The sequence below is a fragment of the Eptesicus fuscus genome, chromosome 21 (assembly GCF_027574615.1).
Source record: "Eptesicus fuscus isolate TK198812 chromosome 21, DD_ASM_mEF_20220401, whole genome shotgun sequence".
Lineage (NCBI taxonomy): Eukaryota > Metazoa > Chordata > Mammalia > Chiroptera > Vespertilionidae > Eptesicus > Eptesicus fuscus.
In genome coordinates this window covers 39,581,462-39,606,312 of record NC_072493.1, presented here as the reverse complement: position 1 = coordinate 39,606,312, position 24,851 = coordinate 39,581,462, and the positions used below count along the sequence as shown (strand labels likewise).

The window sequence follows — 24,851 nt, the reverse complement described above, 5'->3', positions numbered from 1 at the left end:
AAAACAAGCACAGTTTTATTACGATATAATTCACCTCTCCCATATAATTCACTCATGTTAAGCACACAGTTCAATGTTTTTGGCATACTAGTAGGGCTGTGAAACTATCACCACAATCAATTTTATTTTTATGATTATTATGTTTAAAAATATGTTTTTATTGATTTTAGAGAGAGAGGAAGGGAGGAGAGAGAAGCATCCACCAGCTGCCTCCGGCACGCCCCCTACTGGGGATCAAGCCTGCAACCCCCTCTTGGTGCAGGGGAGGCTGCCCAACCGGCTGAGCCACGCCCGCCAGGGCAGCATAATCAGCTTTAGGGCCTTCCCATCACCCCCACAAGAAACCTTGTACCCATTAGCAGACACTCCCCTCTCGTGGCTCGCAGCCCCTTCGGTCTGCTTTCTGTCTACAGGTTTGCCTATTCTGGACATCGCATGTAAGAACACGTGACCTTTTGTGTCTGCTCCTCCACCTAACGTAACGTTCTCAAGGTTCATCCCTGTTGTAGCATTCCATTCCTTTTTTATGGCTGAGTAATATTTCATGGTCCGGATAGACCACATTATGTTTATCCTTTCATCCCCTGGTGGAAATGTGGGCTATCTCCACCTGTTGGCTGTTATGAGTAACTAGGGGCCCCGTGCACGAATTCGTGCACCTTGAAAGGAACTGTGGGCCGCGAGGCTGCGGTGGGCACAGGGGCAGGTCTCGGCCCATCCTCCGAGTCCCTGCCCGGCCCCTCCCGCCACAGGGGCCCTGTCCCCTGTCTGCTGGCAGCCCCACTCCCACGCGCTGATGGCGCTGGACCCGCTGATGGCACTGAGTGATCGGACCGGCGCTAGCTGTGGGTGTGAGTGGGGCCGGCACTGGCAGTGGGTGTGAGTGGGGGCTCCAGCGCCGGCAGCAGGTGTGAGCAGGGCCAGCGCCAGCAGCAGGTGCAAGTGCTTGGCGGGACTTCGGCGCACGGGAACAAAGAATTTTCAGTAACCACCAGAGCCTCACCCCGATGACAGCAACTGGTGCCCTGCCTTGGTCTGGCGCCCCTGCTCACCTGCTCCACCATCCTGCTGCAGCCAACGCCTGCCATGTTCCACACATGCCCCCTGGTGGTCAGCACACGTCATAGCAACGGGTTGTTCAGTTGTTCGGTTGTTCCGGTTGTTCCTCCGTTCGGTCTATTTGCATATTAGCCCTTTATTATATAGGATGCCGCTGTGAACACTTGTGTACAAGCTTTCTGTGTGGATGTATGTCTTAATTTCTTGCAAACCTGGCCCTTTTGCAGTGTGAACCCCCATCCCCGTCCCCTGTCATCCTGTCAAACAAACCAGATATCTGGGGGTTCCCTGACTCTAGTACCTCCGTTTTCCCAGCACCTGCTTCATTTTCCCTCCCAACACCGGCTCCCCGGGGACAGCACCTGCGACACTCCGTCGTCAGCTCTCCGAGGGCAGGGATCTCTGTGTGTTGGCAGCTGTCTTCTCAGAGCCTAGAACAGCTGCACAGAGCAGGTGGTCAGTAAATGCTGAATGGAGGAGCAGACAAATGATTGGCACACACCCCCCTCCCACATCCCCTAAAGCTAACCCAGGACCAAATTCTATCAATGCTTCATTCTGAATATCTTTTGGCTCTCTGTACCCCTTCCCCCAACACCCTGGCCCAGCTCCTGCCACGGGAATGAATGAGTTATTGGATGAGTACACGGAGGAGGGCAGGCCTGCCTGGGAATTTCCCTCAGGAAAGCATACTAGTTGAGAGTGTGGGCCCTGGCGTGAATCTCAGTGGCGTGTCGATCTCAGTGGTATGTCGATCGAGCTGTTCCTACAGGTGGGGACCCTGACCAGAGGACGCCGGATGTTAAAGGCCCGTGTGCCATACACATGTGCAAAGGCAATGACACGGCAGTTTGACTGCACGCACTGCGCAGGCGCACCTTTATCGTAGGCAACGCTGATGTCACCATTTGGCAAGAAGCCTCTTTTGTCTGAGTTGGTGTAAAATGCGCTGCTGCTGTGTGCGCAGCGGCTGCTGTGTGCGCAATAAAGCGTGCCCCATACACCTCCGGCTACTCGAGTCTTCCTCCATTCCCGGCGTCCACGGAGGTCCAGCCCCTAGCAGAGGAGCTCGGACCCAACAATATGTGTTTCAGTTCTCCTCCTGGGTACCTGGTAGGATTGCACCTGCCCAGCCCTCTTGACAGGAGAGTGGACCACGTGACCTGCTTTGGCCAATGAGATGCAAGTGGGAGTGTAACGTCCGGGTTGGAAGCCAGGGTGTGCTTTGCCGTGGTCCCTCCCTTTCCCTGCGCCGTGGTGGGCTCTGTCCGCTGGCTCCTGGATGAACAGATGTGAACCAGAGCTCTCCTGGTCCCGCTCACACCTCCCTACCTGACACGAACACGTAGCACGAGCAAGAAATAAGTCTTTGATGTTTCAGCCATGGAGATTGTGGGATTGTTTCTCCATCTGCAAAATGGGACTCTGATAGTCCCAGCCTCCCAAGGCAAATCTGAGAATTCGAGACATTCCGACGTGGCCAGGCTTTCTCACTGGAGCCACTGTTATTATTATTTTTATATTTAATTCTGGTTTTATAATAACGAAGGAAAAAAAACACCGTTTGGTAACCCCATTTCCTGGGGCTGTGGTAGGAGGAGCCTGTATTAGTCAGCTATGGCTGCCATACAAAATACCACAGACCTGGTGGTTTAAACCACACATTTTTATTTTCTCACCGTTCTATAGGCTGGAAGTGCACAATCAAGGTGTCAGCAGGTGTGGTTGGTCCTTAGGCCACTCTCCTTGGCTTTCAGACAGCTGCCTCCTCCTCGTCATGTGAAACCAGTCCTGTTGGATTAGGGCCCCACCCTATAACCTCATTTAACTTTTTTCCCCCTTCACATTTGATATATTTTAATGGGCACATTACAGATACAAGGCTCTCCTGTGTACACCTCCACCCCATTTTCCTCTCCAGAGGTGAAACAAGCCAGATTTTGTTTTATCATTCTCATACATGTTTTTACATTTTGGGGTAGGTGTACACACCAGTCTGTGTTTTGCGTGTTCGGAAAGGACAGTCTTGAATCGGGAGGGATAGCTTGGCTGCAGAGGCCTCCTCTGAGAAGCGAGGGGTCCCAGCCCCACACCTCAGGGTTCCAGAGCTGGGAAGACGTCCCTGTAACTTTGGGCTGAAAAAACCAGCAGGGATTGTGGCTGAGTGACACGGAGGCTGCTGGAGACCCGGCAGTTCTTACATGGTCCAGCTGCCTCTGAGCTCCAGTGCTGGGTGGTGGCTTTCAGGGATCCAGAGACACTGGAGAGGAACTGGATTGTCTGGCATCAGGGCAGGAACTTGGGGGTGGTTTTCTCCCAGTTGGGGTGCTGACAGGAGGTCATTGTTTCTGTGCTGGGACCTCCCCAGCAGAGGTGACTGGCAGTCATATCTGAGTTTCCATCAGCATGGCCCACACTGTTTGCTCCACCCTGGTGATTTCCTGAGCCCTCACCCCATCCAATTTGCACCCCCACCCAAGCTATTTGAGCAGCTTTTCCATATGAATGGCCTGTCCCAGCTCAGGATCCAGACTTTTCTAAACTCTCTCAAACAAGCAGTAGCTGATATCAGCGTGCCCCAAACCTATCAATAAGAGGCCCAAGACCCTGAACTAGCACCAGCCTGTCTTGCTTCACAACTGGGTCTTGCCTGGGCACTTCCAAGCCCAATACAAATAGCAGCCATCTGCAGATCTCTCCATAGCTCCTGCCGGGTGGCCCCAGGCAGTGGCTGACTTTGCATCTCCCAGGAGGCTCCAGAGCCAGTGCACCCAGGGGACGGCTTCAGACCATACCAGATTACAACTCCACACATCCACAACTGACACACTTCCGATGACCTATTCTAGTTTTTGTTTTGTTTTGTTTTTACATATCTTTTTATTGATTTCAGAGAGGAATGGAGAGGGAGAGAGAATCATTGATTGGCTGCTTCCTGCACGCCCCCCACTGGGGATCGAACGTGCAACCCCGGGCATATGCCCTTTACTGGAATTGAACCTGGGACCCTTCAGTCCGCAGGCTGATGCTCTATCCACTGAGCCAAACTGGCTAGGGCTACGTTAGTTTCTTAGTTTCCCGACTCTCTCCCCTGTCAGAGCATCCCTCCAGGAGAGCATTTTCTCCCCTTTGTTTGTTGCCAGAGCTGCAGGATCTGGAACTGTGCATGGCCATACAGTCTGTTTATTGCTGAACGAATGAATGAGTGAGTTAAGGGCAGAGACTGGGCTCCCATTTGGCCGTGGGGGTGGAGTGGGGTGGGGTAGAGAAGGGAGTCCTGCCCTGAGGGATTTGGTGAGATCCAAGGTGGGGGCAACAGGCAGACGAGGGTCACGGGTTCTGAGAGACGGGTTAGAGAGGGCTGGGATCTGCCTGCGAGGGCAGGGCTGAGGCAGCCACAGTAACTGACCAGGACTGTCCTCTGTGCCACAGACCTGTGAGGCCAGCCCCCCTGCATGTATGGTGGGGGGTTGCCTTGTCCCCAGGGGAAGGGGCTGGGAGGGCAACCAGGGGTGGAGGGGGGGGAATTGTGGGCTGACAGTTGTGAGTCCCCCCAAGTGGGCGCCTGTGAGGTCTGGCTGGAGGCAGGCCTCAGACCACCCTCCTCACCCCCAAATATCCCAGTGGAGGAGGAGGGGGGGAGGGGAGGAGCCTGCTTTTCCCAGCTCATGGCTTAGGTCAGGCTGCTGGAAGGACCAGATGATGGGCGGGTGGCACACGCAGAGGGTGAGCGAGAGGATGGGCCCTGCAGGGTCTCCTGTCCCCGCTGGGCACCGGCCTGGGGTCTTGCTGTGTCTTCAGCGAGTCCACCCGTCAGCCCCACAGCCCTGCCGGCCTGGTCCTGCTGGGACCCTGGGGAGGCCCGAGGCCTTGTCTCTCCCACCGGCCTGGCTGGGACCCTTCAGGGGGTTGGCACCAGCTGGCAGTAAGGGGCAGGGTCGGGGTTCAGCAGGTCCTGGGGAAAGAGAGAGAGAGAGAGGGATTGTTGTTGGGGTGAGAGTCAGAAGAACCAGCTAGAGACTGGGAGACACAGCGGAAGACACACCCACACAGAGAACGGCAGGCCGAGATGGAAAGAGACTTAGAGACACGGAGGGACAGGGAGAGCCAGAAAAAGGGGCAGACGGGGCGACAGAGATGAAGGAACGGGAGAGGCAGACACAGAGAAGGATGAGAGGAAACAGAGAAACAAGAGGTTGTAAGGAGATAGTTAGGGAGAGAAAGATAAAGGAAGGATGGGGAGAGAGAGAGAGAGAGAGAGAGAGAGAGAAGGGGGGTAGGGAGACATACACAGGGATCTGCAGACAGACTCAGAGGGACAGAGACCCAGGGGCAGACAGGGGTGGGGGGTGGTGGGGGGTCAGAAGGGGTTGAGGCCCAGGTGGAGGGATGGGCCTTGACCTGCTGTGTGCCCCTGGGCGAGGCCCTTCCCTCTCTGGGCCTGGTTTCCTCCGGTGAAACTCACAGCCTTGGACCCTGTGAGGAAGGAGGAAACTGCAGCCTCAGGAGGCTGTGACGGAGGGCTTCCCGGGGCTACAGCCCCCTGAGGCGGGGGGGGGGGGGGGGGGGGGGTGTCTGGTGGTAAGGGCAGCCCCGCCCAGCTGTCTTCCTGACCCTTCCGCACCGGCTCCATGGGGTCCCCGCCACCCGCCTGCCTCCCAGCCTCGCACCTGGTAGTGGTGGTCCTCCAGCGCCGGCTGCAGGGGCGGGGGCTGCAGGGGCGGGGGCTGCAGGGGCGGGGGCTGCAGGGGCGGGGGCTGCAGGGGAAGAACACAGGTGAGCCAGGCCCCGGCCCCTTCCCCCTCCCCCTTCCCCCCTCTGCCCGGTGGAGTCATTCCCCGCCCCCACCGCCCCTCCCTGCGCCTCAGTGTTCTCCTTTGAGAAATGGGTGTGAGGGCACCACCTCGGCGCAGCCTCCCCGCCAGCACGTGGCTCCACGCTTTCAGTCTTAGCTTCTCAGGTTTCTCCTCTTATTTAATTTCATTCTTATTTTCTCAGCCTCCCCCTGAGGGGAAAGGGAATCTGTGCTCCGTGCAGGAAGCAGAGACCAGAGGGAAACGGAGCCCTCGGCCTCGGGGCCCGGACACAGTGGCCTTGGCGCTGCTCCCCTCCAGCCGCCTTTCCTCTGGCCTTTATTCTTTTTTAAAAATATTTTTTTATTGATTTCAAAGAGGAAGGGAGCGGGAGAGATAGAGACATCAATGATGAGGGAGAATCATTGATCGGCTGCCTCCTGCACGCCCCCTACTGGGGATCAAGCCCAGAATCCTGGTATGTGCCCTTAGCCGGAATCGAACCCGGGACCCTTCAGTCCGCAGGCCGACGCTCTATCCACTGAGCCACACCAGCCAGGGCTCCTCTGGCCTTTAAACAAGGAGGATGCTGGGGGGCAGCACAGCGGGAGCCACAGCCACCGGAGGGGAGGCGCCCGGGTGGGCGAGCGGGCTGGGCGGAGAGGTGGGGCTCACCGAGGCAGTGCTCATGGACCCCGGGCCACGGAGCGGGGACGCCGGGAGGACCGGAGGCCGAATCGCCTCATAGATGTTGTCGTCACCTGAAGCAGAGGGCAAGGGGAGGAACAGCTGACAGATGGCCCACAGGCCCACTCCGGCTGCTGTCGGCATCCATTCGTTCATTCAACGAGCAGTTGTGCAAACCCCTCTTCTTGCCCAGCCCTGTGCCAGGGACACAGCAGAGAGGAGGCAGCCCGGGCTCACAGTCCAGTGGGGGGACAGACCTGCCCTGGAGGGGTGTCGGGAGGGCTTCCTGGAAGAGGGGACATCTGAGACTGTGAGAGAAGTGAGAGCTATGCACAGGCTAGAGAAGTGCATGCAGAGGCCCAGCCGTGAGAGACCTGCCATGTTTTTTTTAATCCCCTTCCCTCCCCAGGATATGTTACATTGATTTTAGTTTTATTTTGTTTTTAATTTTTAAAATTGATTTCAGAGAGGAAGGGAGAGGGAGAGAGAGAAACATCAATGATGAGAGAGAATCATTGATTGGCTGCCTCCTGCAAGCCCCACATTGGGGATTGAGCCCACAACCGGGCATGTTACATCGATTTTAAAGAGAGGGAGGGAGGAAGAGAGAAGCATCGATTGATTGCCTCCCGTACGCATCGAACCCAAAACCTAGGTATGTGTCCTGACCGGGAACCGAACCTGCAGCCTTTTGGTGTATAGGACAATGTTCCAACCAACTGAGCCACTGGGTCAGGCCATGTTTGAGGAACTGTAATACATTTGCTCAGTCTGGATGTATATGTATTTGTTTTGTTTTGCTTGTTTGTTTGAGGGTGGGGATGTAACATGTGAGAGATGGAGCCAGGAAAGTCAGTGGGGGCCCGGACTTCATCCTCCGGCACTGGGGAGCCATGGGAGGTCTTTGAGTAGAGTGACATGGTCAGAGAAGGACGCTGCCAGGAGTGAGGGCTGGCGGGAGGCGAGGAGCTGGGTGCGGGGGTGTGGGAGGTGGAGCCGGAGGTGGGTTGTGGCTGCTGGTGGCTGGGGGAGTGTGGTGTCTGGGGACAGGGAGTGGCAGACACTGAGCAGAGGAGAAAAACAGGTTTGGGGTGAGTGCTGATGCCCTCAGAACCTGTGGGGTGAGTCTGGGGACCCCAGAGAGGGCTGGTGGGGCAAATGTTTGGGAGGCCCCAAGTAGGGGAAGACAAGGGGGGTTGTTGCTGGGGGAGAAGAGGAAGGAGGCACGAATGCCCGGGTAGCAGGACGGGGCCCCTGGCTTACCGGTGTTGTGGCTGGGGCCCAGCTCTGGTTTCCCTGCGGTCGCCATCCTGGGGGCGTGGGGAGGGAACCAACGTTAGTACAGCGATGTCAGGGGGAGTGGAGAGAGGCCCAGGGGAGCTGGAAAGCCCACCAGGCCCTAGAGAGCCATGGTCCCTGCTTCCGAGTGAGCCAGGACGAGGCCTGTCCCTGCCCACGTCTCTTCTCCCATAATCCCCTGCCACACAGCCCTTCCTCAGATTCCCCAGTCTCCACCTTATGCCAACGAGCAATGTTCCTCCAAAGTGACCATTTATGCAGACTATCTGAGCAATTCTGCTCCATCCACCTGCTCATGATTTCCTTAATATTTCTCTTTAGGCATTCTCTCTCTCTCTCTCTCTCTCTCTCTCTCTCTCTCTATCTATATATATATATATATATATATCCCCACAAGCTCCAAGAGTCCTTCTTTGGCCTCTGTAATTTGTTTCCTGAGCCCATGCAGCCCAGCTGGCTCACTCTTTCTACCCCTGTGACTTTCTAAATAAACTTTCCCTTGTATTTGAAAAAAAAAATCTTTTTAAATTGGCTCATTTGAATACTCCTATTTAAAAAGTACACTTGGCCTCACTACCACAAATTCGTAAATCCACTGAATAAATATTTATGGGACACCACCCATGAGCTGGGTACTGTTGAAGGCACTGAGGACACAGACCAACAAAGACCCCTGGAGTGGACACACTAGTGTGTGTGTGGGGGGAGAGAGAGAGAGAGACAGCATTGATCAGATGATAGACAGATAGATGATAGATAGAGAATTCAAATAAACCATCAGCAGTAGAGAGAAAAGTATTATGAAGACATTATTAATCAATCCCAGCATCCTTCCCCACTAAACTTAGATGCGCCTCCAACCCCTTTCCGAGGAGCTCTCTAGTACCTGAAACGTGCCTGGCACATAGTAGGCCCTCAACAAATACGTGATGACTGATTTACTGACCAGAATTGAAAAGTAAGACAGGCTAGTAAGCCAGGACAAGCGGAATTGGGAACTGAGACAGATAGTTAGACAGCAGTTTGCAGCCATCCAGTAAATCCTGTCTTCCCTAACCCAGGCACACTCAACACATTGCAGACAGATCACGAGAATTCTCGCTTCATATTACACAGTGTTTTACAAAGTACCATACTTTAAAAAGATATTAGCTTATAAGAACATGTAATAAATAACCTCAAAATGCAATGGGTATTTAATTTTAAAGCGTGCCTTTAACATTTATGTATAACTAGTAGCCCTGCGCATGAATCCGTGCACCAGTAGCTCGCCAGTAGCTCACTGCAGCCCTCCAGTAGCTCTCCGCCCCCTGCCCCTCCCTCTTGTAGCTCCTCCCACCCCCCTCATAGCCTGCTGCCCTGCTCCCTCCTGTAGCTCTCCACCACCCGCTTGTAGCTCACTGCCCCCCCCTCCTGCTGATCCGTGATCCGGTTGTTACGAGGTCAGTCGTTACGCTATTACATCTTTATTATATAGAATGTTTTTTGTACTCATTCAATGGAAACGTATCTGGCCACTGGGTAAAGCGAGCAATAAAACTACTGGTCCGCAATTAAGAGGAGTAAATGGCTCGCACTCCTCTCCCCAACCAGAGGGTAGCTTAAATCACCTGCTCAGGGAGACAGATGGCTGAGCAAACTGACAGCAATTTACAGCAGATCCAGTAGGTCACCTCCCTACAGATAACATCTAGGCCTCAGTTGTATTTCAGCTCCAGACCCAGAAAAGCAGCAGAACCAGGTGGGCCACACCCGGACCAGCTGCCATGACTGACGGCCCCGCCCTGACACTGACCCGTCAGTGGAGACCAGGACCCTGGAGGAGCCCACCTGGAACAGTGATGAATAGTCTGCTGAGACCCTCCCCGAGACCTCCCCGGAAATTCCTGCCTGCCAGAGAGAAATAAAAGCCTCCAGACAAAGGACCCGGCACAGTCTCCTTCCCAGGAGCATGCCGGTGCCTCCTCCTTCTTCCCCCAACAGGCCTGCATCCCCTAAACCCTAAGGGACCCCATGAGGCTTGCAACCAGGGCAGCAATGGGCAGCAGCAGCGCATCCCAGACAACCCCCTGAACCTGCCCCCGAGGCCCCAAGCAGCCCAGCCTAGGCTCATCCCCCAGCCCTTTCTCGTGCCACTGTCCCCGCTTTGATAAACGTCCTCTAAATTCCCCTGACAGGCCGTTTCAAAGAGAGCTCACGGAAAAAAAAAAAAAAAGAAAAAACAAACAAACAAACAAACAAAAAACAAAGAGAGCTCACGGGACCACAACCCGGAGCTCTCAGCCCGGGACCTAAGATGGAAGTTCTCCTCAGGATGTAACAGACACTCCACAGTGCCTTGTTTTCCTGAGGAGATAAGGGTTTAGCTACTCATTTCAATGATTAGTGATGTGGGAACGTAAATAAACGTTTTTCAAGTTTAAAAAATAAAATAAAATTCACCCAGACTCGCGCTGTTAAACTTCTGCAGAAAGTCAAGCTCCCACACCCCCGGCCCCTCTCCCCGCCCCACCGACACCCCCCTCACCCCCCCCCCCCCCGCTGGCCCTAGGCAGACCCGCTCAGGGCCAGGTCCCCTGCCCAGGGACTAAAGCTGTGTTCACCTCAGAATCAAAGGCCAAACAGAGAGGCAACGAGCTCTTCTCTGAGATAAAAAAAGAAGAGCGATTCAGCAAACAACTGGCTCAGGCAGAGATCCAAATACTGTTCTGATTCGGAGGCGAATCTTGAGAAAGGGGCGGGATACAGTGACAACAAGAGAAGGAGGCATTTCCTCGGTGCAGATAAGGGGACACAGTGATGTTAATTCTAAAAAATGCTTGGGGTGGTCAGCCTGGTAGTCACCATCAGCCCGTAGCCATGGTTATAATGCTGCCTCCTTGCTACTTTGCAAACAGTACTTTGGCCACAACGCGGCTTTAATCCCAGCCCAGAGGTTGCCTTGCCCCATTCAATATCCAAAGCTTTGAGGGATGAAATGTTCAAGGCACCTTTCTCCCCCAGCCCCCTCCCCGCTGCCCTCTGACGGCTGCCAGTCTGTCCTCTGTATCTATGAATCTGTTTCTATTTTTTTTTTACATATATTTTATTGATTTTTTACAGAGAGGAAGAGAAAGGGATAGAGAGCCAGAAACATCGATGAGAGAGAAACATCGATCAGCTGCCTCCTGCACACCTCCCACTGGGGACGTGCCCGAAATCAAGGTACATGCCCTTGACCGGAATCGAACCTGGGACCCTTGAGTCCGCAGGCTGAAGCTCTATCCACTGAGCCAAACCGGTTAGGGCTCTGTTTCTATTTTGTTTGTTGCTCTGGCTACATTTTAAGGTGGTTCTGATTATATTATTATTATTTATTTTATTATTTTTAAAAATATATATTTTTATTGATTTCAGAGAGGAAGGGAGAGAGATAGAAACATCAGTGATGAGAGAGAATCACTGATTTGCTGCCTCCTGCATGCCCTCTACTGGCGGGGGGAGGGGGGGCGGGGATTGAGCCCGCAACGTGGGCATGTGCCCTTGGCAGGAATCGAACCCAGGACCCTTCAGTCCGCAGACCGACGCTCTATCCACTGAGCCAAACCAGTTTCAGCAGCTTATATGATTTTTTACAGCTCTTTCCCACCCCCGCATAGAACGTATCAGGAGACAGACAAGTAAAATGATGAAGGTCAAAGCACACTCATGAGGAGGAGCTGCGGGAGAGAGAAGACTGCTACCTTCACTTCCCAGGGGTCGAGAAGCGGCCGGACACGGGGCATCTATCAGCAGCCAGCTCAGAACCAGCTCTGAGGAGGCTGATCTTACGAGAAAGGAATTTTTCATGAACAGACTGTCTCCTGGGGAAACAGGCCCCGCCCCCTCCCTCCCTCTCCCCCGGCCCCATGCAGAGGTAGGCAACATCTGGTGGCTTTGCCTGCCCACCACCCACTCCACTTCTTCGGCAATAGCTTCCGGCTTTCCTTTGGGGAGCCCCTCCCCACGCTCAGTCCGTCTGATCATGTGAAGCTGGGTCTATTTCTCACTCCAGGGCTGCACGAATAGCCCAGGTTCGGCCAATTGGAGCATCGCAGCAGCCGGCCACAGGGCCTGGTCCACGCAAGGACCTGAGACTGAAGGCCGCCGCCCTCTGCCTTTTTTTTTCTTTTTAATATTTCTATTGATTTCAGAGAGGAAGAGAGAGGGAGAGAGAGACAGAAACATCAATGATGAGAGAGAATCATCGATCAGCTGCCTCCTGCATGCCCCCCACTGGGGATCGAGCCCGCAACCCAGGCATGTGCCCTTGACCGGAATCAAACCTGGGACCCCTCAGTCCACAGGCTGACGCTCTATCCACTGAGCCAAACCAGCCAGGGCTGCCCTCTGGCTTTGCTGGGACTATCAGGAGCAAGGCCCAGTCCTTCCTCTGCAGCGGCTGAGCTGGCGGGTATAAACCCGGAGCCACCAGGGCCTTTGTCGTCACGCTACAAGGCAAGAACCTGCCTGGGAATGAAGCGCCACAGAGGAAAGCAGAGTTGGGAGATGTATGGAGGAGGTTCCTGACAAAACTGAGTCCCTGGATCCAGCCATACCTGAAGCTCATGTCGGACCAAAACTCTTTCTAATTCCCCGTAAGCCAGTTGAAGCGTCGGGGTTTAGTCCCCTGCGAAGCAGAATTCTGTCTAATACAGGACAGAAAGGTTCTCTCACCTCAGGAGTGCCAAGCTTTGATGAGATTGTGTGTGAGCCAGATGAAGTGACTTGTGGAGGAATCAGTTAATGGGATGGACTGAGACGGGGTTGGGGAGGAGACAGAAGGGACGCAGAGTGGCCCGGGGCCCCTGTACCTGTGCCTCTGGCCCCTCCAGCCTCTTGTCACCAGGAGATAGGCAATGCTGCCGACGAGGAGGGACGCGGCGGCCAGAGATCCGATGAGGATGGCAGCCACAATCCCAGTGCTCACGGGCAGGTGTGTCACCGGCAGCTCCGTGAACTTTCCTGAGGAGGATGAGAGAGATTATAGAGCACTGAGGTGCCATTGCAACTTCCCACCCCAGGGCTCTCTCCCGCTTTTCAGACCTGAGTTGATTCCACTGCGCAGAAAACCCAACGTATCAGGAAGGTTGTGGGTTCGATTCCCCATCAGGGCACGAATGGAAGGCAACCGATTGATGTTTCTCTCTCACATCGATGTTTCTCTCTTTGGCGGGGACTATAGGGGACTCAACTTGAAGGGTTCCCAAACTCAGCATGCCAGATTTGGGACAAAGCCTACCTGACTTCTAACACCCACCATGAGGGCCCCCAGCCTTTAATCTCAAGTTGGACACTTAGGTCCCAACCCTTCTGGGCAGCTGAGTTCATAGACTATGAGGTCAGAATCCTGGGGTTCTAGTCCCTGCTTCCTACTTGCTATGTTGAACGGGGGCAGATTGCTCAACCTTTCTGTGCCTCAGTTTTCCCACCTGAGAAATGGGGATAATAAGAATACCTCCCTTATAGGTTTGTTGTGAAGATTGAATGAGTTTACACACACACACACACACACACACACACACACACACACCTCAATTCTCCAACAAAGCAGATTCTATGCCGTTGACAGTTGAGGCACAGAGAGGTGAATTGGCCTTCCCGAGGGCTCACGGTACGTGATCACACCGGGGCCGCCTGAACTAACAGCCGCTCTGTGTGGCTTCTAAAAGATGACCGAGTCCTCAGAGCCCTTGAATGGTGGGAACGAGCTATGTCAGGCTCTGAGCAGGTAAAGACTGTTATTTCCAAATGGACTAGAGCAGTGGTCGGCAAACCGAGGCTCGTGAGCCACATGCGGCTCTTTGGCCCCTTGAGTGTGGCTCTTCCACAAAATACCACGTGCGGGCGCGCACATACAGTGCGATTGAAACTTCGTGGCCCTTGCACAGAAGTCGGTTTTCGGCCTGGGCGAGTCTATTTTGAAGAAGTGGCGTTAGAACACTCAAGGGGCCAAAGAGCCGCATGTGGCTCGCGAGCCGCGGTTTGCCGACCACTGGACTAGAGCCTCTCTCTCTCTCTCTCTCTCTCTATATATATAGATATATATATATATATATATATATATATATTCAAATTAATAAATGTTTGCCTATTTCATCCATCTCCCTAAAAGTTCATCTGTTCAAAGTGCTCAAAACCCATTTTAAATTTTATTCTTGTCACCGGGGGAAGGGGATAGCCTGTGTCCAGACTTGCCTGCTATTTGGGCATACTCAGTAGTAGTCTCCATCCCCAGGGAATTGGCTAAGTTAGACCCATTTTGCAGAGGTACAATCCAAGGCCCAGGGGGTCACTTTGGGCAGAGGACCGAAAGCTGTCCCCTTTCCAGAAACTGTCCCAGCAACGTTTGCTCCTTCTAGCTTATCCAATCCCCACAACAGCCGGTAACACTCAGTGGCTTCCCTGAGTGACTCAGGAGGTGGGGCAAGACCGGCCCTGTTCTGGCTCAGGGAACCTCCCGGCGCCTGCCCTTCCCCCTCCTCTCACTAATTGCCCCATCTTCCCACAATATCCAGAGCCCCCTCGGCCAGGACCTGCTTGCTCTGCCGCCTGCTGCCCAGCCCACCCACCCACTCTCATCACCCCCGACTCCCCTCCTCACTCTCTTGGTTGTCCAGCCTTTGCCCATGCTGTTCCCTCTGCCTGGCATGCTCTTCCCAATGTGCCGTAACCCCTCATTTCCCCATTCCCAGCTCTTCCGGAAGCTGTCTCTGATAACCCAGGCCAAGGAGAGTCCTGACACACCTTTCCTTCATGGCTTGCTTACTTAGCTATGCAACGAGTGCCTTCAGGCTGGTAGAATGGGCATGTGGGTCTCTCGCCAGGACCTCTCCCACACCACCATTGTGGACAGGAGAATCACAAGGTCATAACACAGAAGAGCATACGGTGCAATCAACTTTGGGAAAAATAGTGCTTCACAGGCTTTTCGGAGGGATTGACCCCAATCCCAGTTCTGCCTCGGGCCTCATTAACAGATTCCAATCAGTAGAGACCCACCCCTTGTCACAGTTGATTGGATCAGGATGGGCAGCAATCCAGATGTAAGCCAATCAGAACGCTTCCCTCACTTGGCCTAAGCGATTGGTTCAGGCTGATCCCACCAGAGTGAGGCGAAGGGCTGTGGTGAGAGTCTGGGAAAAGGACTTTCCTTGTTCTGGAAGTCCTGGAGGTGTGAGGCCCGTGAGCCAGAGTCCTTTTGCTCCCAGGAAGGCATTCTCCAGGCCTCCTTCTTCCCCGGAAAGAGAACCTTGAGTTTTCGCTGGGCAGAAGCCTGCCCCCAACAAAGGCATTTTTCCAGCCTCATGCGTGAACAGCGTATGCCTTAAAGCACCGTGTCGAGCAAACAACACGCCACATTGCTTCTGACATAGAAACCCCGGGCAATTGCACATACAGATGTCTGTGTCCACAATTCCCCGCTTCATAAGGACACCCGTCACATTGGATCAGAGCCCACCCTACTGGCCTCAGGATAACTTGATCACCTCTGTGAAGACCCTGTTTCCAAAGAAGGCCCCATTCTGAGGGCTGCGGGTTAGGACAATTGTTTTTTTTAAAATATGCATTTAATTGATTTTTTTTTTAGAGAGGAAGGGAGAGGGATAGAGTTAGAAACATCGATGAGAGAGAAACATCGATCAGCCGCCTCCCGCACACCCCCTACTGAGGATGTGCCCGCAACCAAGGTACATGCCCCTGACCGGAATCGAACCTGGGACCTTTCAGTCCGCAGGCCGACGCTCTGTCCACTGAGCCAAACCCGTTAGGGCTGGACAACATACCTGTCTGAGGGGACCTAATTCCACACACAACACCGCCCCAGCCTGGCTGCCTGTCACCCTGCAGAGTCCTTGAGCTTCTCTGGATTCTCCATCTGCTCCTTTGCTGCTTAAATCAGCCGGAAGCACTTTCCGCTGCTGCAGCAAAAACCCTGCCCGGTTTGCATGATTAGGCGTCCTCTTTTTAGAACGCGCTGTATTTGCTGCCTTTTATTATAGACAGCGAGCGTGTAAGCAGGGGGCCTGCTGATAGATCCTCCCTTTCCCCAACCGATGGACGGAGTGTGACGTAAACTCCACCTGCAGCCTGGACATTCCTGAGCACCCAACCAGGCACCTCATATGGACTGCACATTGAACCACCCATCAGCACCTGCCAAATACCCTAAGCCCCCCGATTCCTAAGTCCCTAATTATGTGCCTTATATGAAACCACCAATCAGCGTGTGCTGAGTACCCTAAGCCCCAGCCCTTCCCTCTCCTCCCCTCAAAAGGCGTCTCCACCCCTGCACAGGTGCTCTTTCTCCTTGGAAGGTAGCCCGGCAGGGTCCTTCTCCTCAATAAAGCCTGGGTCCTGGTCTCCTGGTCTCCGGCCCTCGGCCTCATCTTTCACCTTCGAGTCGCTGTATTTTCCAAAGTTGATTGCGACGGGACGCGCTTCTGCGATCCGGCCTTGCTCTTCTCCTCTCCAGCGGGAGGCGCTGACACCCCCGGCCTGAATCCGGGCCGACCTGGGTGACTCCCTTGCAATCAAAAGGATGAATGCAGCGAAGCCCTGGCCGGCTGGCTCGCTTGGTTGGAGGGTCGTCCTGAACCCCCAAAAGGTTGCGGCTTCCATTCCTGGTCAGGGCACATCCCTAGGTTGTGGGTTCCGTCCCCAGGTGGGGTGTGTATAAGAGGCAGCCCGTTGATGTTTCTCTCTCAGATCCATGTTTCTCTCTCTCCCCACCTCTTTCTCTAAAATCAGTAAACATATCCTCAAGTGAGGATAAAAAAAAAAAGAAAAGAAAAAAGAATGCCGTGCAGGTGGCACTGTGTGACTTCCAAGGCCAGGTCAGAGCCCTCCGTTTCGGCCTCGTCTTTTGGAATACTCACTCTCCACGTGCTCTCTCTCCCTCAGGACCCGCTGCCATGCTGTTTTCTGGCCGCCCTGGGCCTGCGAACCCTTCGCCTCGGACTCCTTCCAGAAACTCCCTTTCTCAGCTTCCTGTTCAACCCTGCACGGTCATGTGACCCAGGCTTAGATGTACCCACGTGAGACTCGGCTTTAGAAGCTAGAGGCACAGGCAGGGACCCCAGGCCAGGCCTTTGATGGTGAGGACGAGGTCGATGTGCCCACTGATGTACAAACGCCACAGGGGCAGAGATCTCCGTCCTGTTCCTTCCGTGAACTCAGTGCCTCTCACACAGCAGGTGGGCAATGGATGTTTGCTGAATGAATGAATGAATGAATGAATGATCGAATGCAGCTTTCCAGTGCCCCGCAGGCAGGCAGGCAGGCGCAGTTTTGCTGAGGAATTGCTGGTTCCTGGTTCCCAGCCTGGAGGCCCCATGAGCACCCAGGACTCTATTAAGCCCCTTTCTGCACAGGCCCGCTGAGGGGGGCTTCCCTTACAGCCAGATCCCCTCATGATTAGGAGAGATAAAGCCTGGGCTCACACACTATTTAGTGTCCTGATGGGAATCCCAGGTCACGGAGAGAAGGGAGCCCCTGAGCAGAGATGAGAGCAGCGATGGCGCCCTCTGGAGGAGGAGGGAGCACTTGCCTTCCTGACAACTCACTTCCCACCAAGCCCTGTGGGCCACACCCATTCATTCAACAGGGTGTCCTGCCCTGCTCTAGGCTCCAGGGGGACAGCTGTGAACCCAGGCCTCCTGGCACTCACATCCCAGGGGCTACCTCTGGGGCTTTACAAGATCGCCCCCCTTGGCGCCGGCTGGAGAGAGCCTCTGTCCTTACAATCTCAGCCTGGATGCAAATACATCCTCAGGAGGCTCTCCTTGCCTCCTGCCTCAGCCATGCTGGTCTCCCGTCAGCTCAGGTTCCTCCCGGATAAAACAGAAATCCAGCCCGCACTGGCCCCACGGATGGGCTACACTGTGACTCCGATCACCCCCCTTTTTAAACCTGGTATGGCTTCTTGTCAACCTCCCCACGGCCGACAAGCCTGTTCCCTGTGCGCCTCTCGGGCCTCGCCTAGAACACCCCACCTGCTCACCACCGTGTAGCCGTGGTGTCGTGCGGTCTGTGCGCCGAACACACCAAACTAGTCTCGCCTCAGGGCCTTCGCACTTGCTGTTCCCTCTGACAGGAACTCTGTCCCCAGAAATCTGCCAGGCTTCCTGCCTCCCTGGCCTTCTTGTCATCTCTGCTCCATGTCCCGTCTCCAGGGAGGCCTCCCTGATGACCTCCCATCCCGGATCACATCATTCTGTTTAATTTTTTTACTGAGCAAGTGGTAACCTCTCTGTACCTCAGTTCCCCATCCGTAAAATGGAGACCATGATGGCACCTGCCTTGTGGGAGTTTTTTATTTTATTTTATTTATTTTTAAAATATATATATACATATGTATGTGTGTATATATATATATATATGTATATATATATATATAAAATTGATGTCAGAGAGGAAGGGAGAGGGAGAGAGAGAGAGAAATATCCATGATGAGAGAGAATCATGGATCTGCTGCCTCCTGCACGCCCCACACTAGGGATCGAGCCTGCAACCCAGGCATGTGCCCTTGACTGGAATCGAACCCGGGACCTTTCAGTCCGCAGGCTGACGCTCTATCCACTGAGCCAAACCGGCCAGGGCGGAGTTTTGTTTTTTTTTAAAAAATATATTTTATTGATTTTTTACAGAGAGGAAGAGAGAGGGATAGAGAGTTAGAAACATCGATGAGAGAGAAACATCGACCAGCTGCCTCTTGCACACCCACTACTGGGGATGTGCCCGCAACCAAGGTACATGCCCTTGACCGGAATCGAACCTGGGACCCTTCAGTCCGCAGGCTGACGCTCTATCCACTGAGCCAAACCAGTTTCGGCTTTTTTTTTTTAAATTAAAGTTTTCATTCATTTATTTATTTAGTCAACAAACATTAACTGAGAACCTACACTGAGTGGCCAGATTATTATGATCTCTGAACACATAATAATCTGGCCACTCAGTGTATATCCTATATAATAAAAGGCTAATATGCAAATTGTCCCCTCGACCAGGAGTTTGACCAGCAGGCAGGCCCCACCCATGCACGAATTCATGCACCTGGCCTCTATATATATATATATACTGAGTGGCCAGAATATTATGCCTTCAGAGATCATAATAACCTGGCCACTCAGTGTATTATGTTCCACACACAGTGGTAGATGTTGGGTGATAAAAGGATGAGTACGTTCTATTTCTCTCATTTTGAAGACTTACTCTCCTAGTGAGACCAACATGTGAACTGATAAATTAGAATTCATTATGAAATTCGCAAAGGTAACTTTGGGGACATAAATGATGAGTGATCCAGTCTGCTTATTATTGGCCACCCCCCCCCCAGCTTCTTTGAAATATAATTGACATATAACATTTTTTAAAAATATATTTTTATTGATTTCAGAGAGGAAGGGAGAGAAAGAGAGAGAGATAGAAACATCAATGATGAGAGAGAATCATTAATCGGCTGCCTCCTGCACACCGCCTACTGGGGATCGAGCCCGCAACCCGGGCATGTGCCCTTGACCGGAATCGAACCCAGGACCCTTCAGTCTGCAGGCTGACGCTCCATCCACTGAGCCAAACAGGCTGGGGCGACTATAACATGCCATGGAGTTTTTTACAGGTAAAAAATGAGTTCCCCTAGGGCAGTGGTTCTCCACTGGGGTGACTTTGCCCCTGGGGGACATCTGGCAACGTCTGGAGACATGTTTGGTTGCCACGACTGGAAGGGGGCTCCTGGCGTCTGGTGGGGAGAGGCCAGCGATGGTGCTCAGTGGCCCACAGGGCACAGGGGAGCCCCTGCGGTAAAGAACTAACCGGTTCAAAATGTCCACAGCGCCCTGGTTGAGAAGCTATGCTCTAGGCTAGGGTGGGGGCCCTTTTTTCTTCCAAGGGCCATTTGGATATTTATAACATCATTTGTGGCCACACGAAATCATCAACTGAAAAATTAGCGCCCAGCCGGCTTGGCTCAGTGGTTTGAGCATCGACCTATGAACCAGGTGGTCACCGTTCAATTCCCAGTCAGGGCCCATGCCTGGGTTTTGGGTTCGACTCCCAGTAGGGGGCGTGTAGGAGGAAGCTGATCAATGATTCTCTCTCATCATTGATGCTTTCTCTCTCTCTCTCTCTCTCTCTCTCTCTCTCTCTCTCTCTCATCTCCTCTCTGAAATCAATAAAAATATATTGAATAAAAAGATCCACCCATTAAAAAAATAGCCTGCTGTATTTTGTCAAACATTTAATTAACTCATCCCTAGTGCCTTGGCAGGGCCAGACCAAATGATTTCACAGGCCTTACACAGCCCTCGGGCCATACATGCTCCACCCCTGCCCTAGGGCGTGTATACAACAGTACCTGGCCCGTAACAAGTGCCCAAGAAATGGTCCACTACCCTGTCTCTTGTGTTTTGTCCAGAGTGGATTAATGAAAAAACACTTGATGTATGAACATGAAGACTGAGTGACATGGTGTATCCCTCTGGACCAGGCACACACTAGGTGCTCCATAAGTGTTTTGTTCATGAGTGCATGTGAGGAGTAAGTGAGAGGGTCCCCTCGCCAGGTCTGTCTCTGTGTTTGTCATTCAATAGATATTTTATCAGCTGATGCATGTGGGGAGTAAATACCTTCAGAGCCTGGCCCATAGGAAGTGCTCGATCCAGGTGTGTTAAATAGAGAAAGTGTTTGCACCAGGCCCAGCACGTGGTAGCTGCGCGTGAGCCTTCCCACTTCCTCCCCCGGCCCCCAACACTCACCGGGCACCTGGACCTCGGTCTTGGCCCGCATGGTCCACGAAGGGTTGATGTGGACCTCCACGTGGTAGGTGCCGCTGTCTTTGGGCTGGGCGTCACGCAGCAGCATGGAGCCATTGGGGAAGCCCACGATGTCACGTTGCTCCATGGCGCTGCCGTCTCTCTGGGGCCGCGGTAGGTCAGGGATGTAGGTGAACAGCCTTGTGCCTCCGTCTGTCTCCTCCCCCCGGTACCAGATGAAGTCTTGGAAGGTGTCTGGGATGCCCTGGACAGACAGGAGGACGTCCTGGTTCTCTTGAGGTCGCTCTGGAATCTTCTGGATGCGGAGGGCCGCCCAGGAGCCTTGGGGGACCCAGAGGGCCAGGACTGAGGCTGTGGGGAGTTATAAGGAGGCCTGAGATCAGAGATGTGTTGGGCAGGAACCATAGCATTCTCTGCCCTGTAAGTCCTCATCTGAGGGGAAGCGCTCTCTCTGAGTGTTGTTCTTTGGGAACAGTGCTGGAATTGATTAGTAATGTCTGCCCTGGGTTCAGGAGTGGAGACCTGGGTGTGGATGCCACAGATTTGCCATTCCATGGGTCCAGAAGGTTTTCTGCCCTGAGATGCTGTGTGGCCTGCTTCTAAGCACTGGGAGTCTCTGAATTCATTACTTCATTCATCTAACCCAAGCATGTCAAACTCACGGCCCATGGGCCGCATGCGGCCCACAATGAATATTTTTGCCGCCCAGCCAATATAACAGTATGTAAGAAATGTTTTAATAAAAATTTCATAACTTAATTTTAACAATATCCTGTTATACATAATCTATCTATATAAAAGGCTAATATGCTAAGTGTCCTTCCCACCTTCCGACTGGTTGCTATGACGCGCACTGACCACCAGGGGGCAGGTGCTCAATGCAGGAGCTGCTGTGATGCGCACAGAGAAATGGCGCCGTGGACCTGGCACCCACAAAGCAACACTCGGCTTTCCCCAAGTGGGACACAGGCCCCACCACCACCCTGGAGCAACAACCCAATCACAGCCAATGCTGCCGAGACCCCATGGCACAAAATGCAGCCCATACATAGCCCAGCCTGGAAACAGTCGCTGTGGGTGCAGGGTAATGACATCACTTAGCAACACCCGGCTTCCTCTCCCTAGCGACTAGCCTCCTTGGAGTTCCAGGAACACAGGAGAAAACATTTTACACTTCAACCAAATGTCTGTGAAGCGTTTTCCCGTGCCTCATCTCATTTGATCCTCACGGAAGTCCTGGAGTAGGTAGATAGGAGACTCAGTGGAATCCTATTTTCTTTTCATTAGCCGAAAAACTGAGATTTAGAAAGCTTAGAAACTTGACCCAACTGAAAAGAAGTAAGAAATGGTGGACCTTGAAAATGACTTCAGGTTTTCTCACTGCGCAGAATATAGTCAAACACTGCTGCAGTGAAATATTTCACCCTTTGTTCTCCCTGCGTGATCTACAATAATAACCTGCTTCATGTTGATATTTACTGCTGTGTTGCTGACAATCACCTGAAAGAGAAGTTGGGGTGCTTCACTGGGCTGGAAAAAGTTTAGCTACATCAGACAGCAGGTCTAATTAAGCAAGTTTGTTCTATACACATAAAAGGCTAAGTTGACTCGCACATTCGCGATACATATAAAGCTCTTGCTGGCGCCAATCCCACGCATGTGTTTCGATCTGTCATTATCGATCATGAATTTGGTTGACACTTCTATTATAGAGAAAGGGTGAATAGCGATATTAAAATATTTCTTCTAATTAATTTCCTTTCAATGTGCACAAATTCGTGCACCGGGCCACTAGTTATTAATAACGAACTACAACGTCCGCTAATGACTGATTACTATAATTGTGTTGCATTCATTTCCCTTACACACCTTACGCGCAGGCGCACCATTTCTCTCCACTAATACTAGCAGCGAATATTTTAGCAGCCGATGGCCACGTCATTAGTCTTAGACTGACTTGTTTGGTGTGCGCAACAGGAAATATTTCGCTTTTGGAGAACAAGAAAAATAGGTTTATTTGCGTTACGCTTGTTAATTTGTGCAGTTATTCAGTGTCTGGTAAGTTCATGTTCAAGAAAAGATATTAATTTTCATTAAAATATTCCATTATTTTATGTTAACAATTACTCATTTATTTCAGCCCTTTGTATTCAGCATGTCTCAGTCAAAATAAACCTACGTTTCTATGAAAATTGAAGCTTTTGTTTTTTTGCGGCCCACACAAACTTAAATCTTGTTTATTTGGCCCCGTGTTAGCCTTTGAGTTTGACATGCTTGATCTAACCCAGTGGTCGGCAAACCGCAGCTCGCGAGCCACATGCGGCTCTTTGGCCCCTTGAGTGTGGCTCTTCCACAAAATACCACGTGCGGGCGCGCACGTCCAGTGCGATTGAAACGTCGTGGCCCACGCGCAGAAGTCGGTTTTCGGCCTGGGCGAGTCTATTTTGAAGAAGTGGCGTTAGAACACTCAAGGGGCCAAAGGGCCGCAGGTGGCTCGCGAGCCGCGGTTTGCCGACCACTGATCTAACCAATACTCATAAGCACATACATTATTTATGCTAAAATGCCAATTATACATGGTATGTCTAAAATTCCCTTGATATCTGGGCACTGGGGATGCAGCCGGGAACGGAATACACAGACAAATTCCTGCCCTCCTGGTCCCAATATTCCAGAAAATTCCATAGATAAGATGGTGATGGGGCTGTGGCTCTGCTCCTCCCCCTTTTCATCCTTCTCTAAGACGTTCATCCTCCCTGACAAGGGGAAACCCCACCGCCTGGGCTGAGCCTCAGCTGCTCGCCTGGCGTTGGGGGCGCGTCTCCTCCTTACCTGAGAGCAGGAGGCCCTTGGAGAAGGGGCACGGGGTCCCCGTGGGCATCTCCATCTTGGCCTCCCGTGGAGATGCCACCTGCTGGGCACCGAGGGGTCCGGAGGGCCGGCCCGGGCCGTCTGCAGCGGGCCAGCTCAGCGAGGACCCCGGGGGAGCCTGCGAGACACGGTGCGGCCGCCGAGCCCGGCACCCTGTCCTCCCTCAGGCTCCGGAGCCTGCCCTGTGCTCCCTGGGATGAATGTGCAGACACCGGTTGGACCTGTTCCCCAGCGACTGGGGAACTGGCTGGGGTTTCCCAGCACCCCTCCCTTGACCCCTTCCATCTTTTCCCCACTCCGCCTGACTGTCAGGAGCAACAGCCTCATTGTAAGGACAGTGACAGTGGCCTCTGGTTGAGCAATGCCCCCCCCCCCCCCCCCCCCCAGGCCTGACACGCACTGCTGCCTCATTCAACATCCGCCATGAGTGACTTTTCCCACGTTAGAGATGAGAAACCGAGGATAAGGAGAGTGGCAGGTCTCCCGGAAGCGGGAGATGGGATTGGACTTGGGGCTGGCTCATGCTAACGCTCTTAGCATGGCTTTTCAAAAGCATTCATTCGTTCGTTCATTCGTTCATTCATTCATTCCAACACACACTCCCTGTGCCAGCTCCACGCTGGGTGGTGCCGGGGACAGTGATGATGAAGACAACTCCTGCCCTGCTCTCAGCCCACATGTCTGTGTGTGTGCGGGGGAGGGGGGGACAGACCCACCTCCAGATAAGGATGGTGCGGAATGATCAGCACTGGGATGGAGGAGCCCGGGGGCTGGGAGAACCCAAGGGGATGCTTCACTCAGCTTGAGGGGCACGGGGGGGCTTCCTGGAGGAGGGGACAGCTGAGATCTGGAGTAGGAGAAGGGATGAGGCAGAGTGGGGTGGGTGGGGCGGGGTGAGGTGAGTGTAAACAGCACAAGCGAGCAAAGGCTCGGTGCTTTTTTTAAAAAATATATTTTATTGATTTTTTACAGAGAGGAAGGGAGAGGGATAGAGAGTTAGAAACATCGATCAGCTGCCTCCTGCACACCCCCTACTGGGGATGTGCCTGCAACCAAGTTACATGCCCTTGACCGGAATCGAACCTGGGACCTTCCAGCCCGCAGGCCGACGCTCTATCCACTGAGCCACACCGGTTTCAGGAAAGGCTTGGTGCTTTGAGGAAGCTACTAAATCCTGGATAAGCTGGGGCCCCAGTGGGAGAGGGCAGCCCCGTGGGAGGGGGCTTGTGGCTGGAGAAGTGGGAGGGGTCAATCTGTTGGGACAGAGTCCGGGTGACGGAGAGTCCAGGGTTGTGCTAATACCATAGGGCTGTTGTAATATAAATTTAGCCCTGGAACGTGTGGCTAGGTG

General features: G+C 53.2%; 1 protein-coding gene across 1 annotated transcript; it reads right to left on the bottom strand.

Moving 5' to 3' along the window:
- Positions 1–4,311: 4,311 nt before the first annotated feature.
- On the bottom strand, positions 4,312–23,596 carry CEACAM19 (CEA cell adhesion molecule 19). The gene is made up of 7 exons (XM_054711134.1): positions 23,462–23,596; positions 20,612–20,980; positions 12,671–12,821; positions 7,803–7,849; positions 6,528–6,613; positions 5,730–5,771; positions 4,312–5,014 (listed from the first exon to the last, which is right to left on the bottom strand). The coding sequence occupies exons 1-7, from the start codon at positions 23,514–23,516 to the stop codon at positions 4,961–4,963; spliced, it is 804 nt and encodes a 267-aa protein (XP_054567109.1). The 5' UTR covers positions 23,517–23,596; the 3' UTR covers positions 4,312–4,960.
- Between the last annotated feature and the right edge of the window lie 1,255 nt (positions 23,597–24,851).

Coding starts and splice junctions, on each gene's coding strand:
- CEACAM19 (XM_054711134.1), bottom strand. CDS start 23,516: ATGGAGATGCCCACGGGGACCCCGTGCCCCTTCTCCAAGGGCCTCCTG. Junction 20,981..23,461: donor CAAGGGCCTCCTGCTCTCAG/GTAAGGAGGAGA, acceptor AACTCCCCACAG/CCTCAGTCCTGGCCCTCTGG. Junction 7,850..12,670: donor TGGAGGGGCCAGAGGCACAG/GTACAGGGGCCC, acceptor CCACGCCCCCAG/GATGGCGACCGCAGGGAAAC.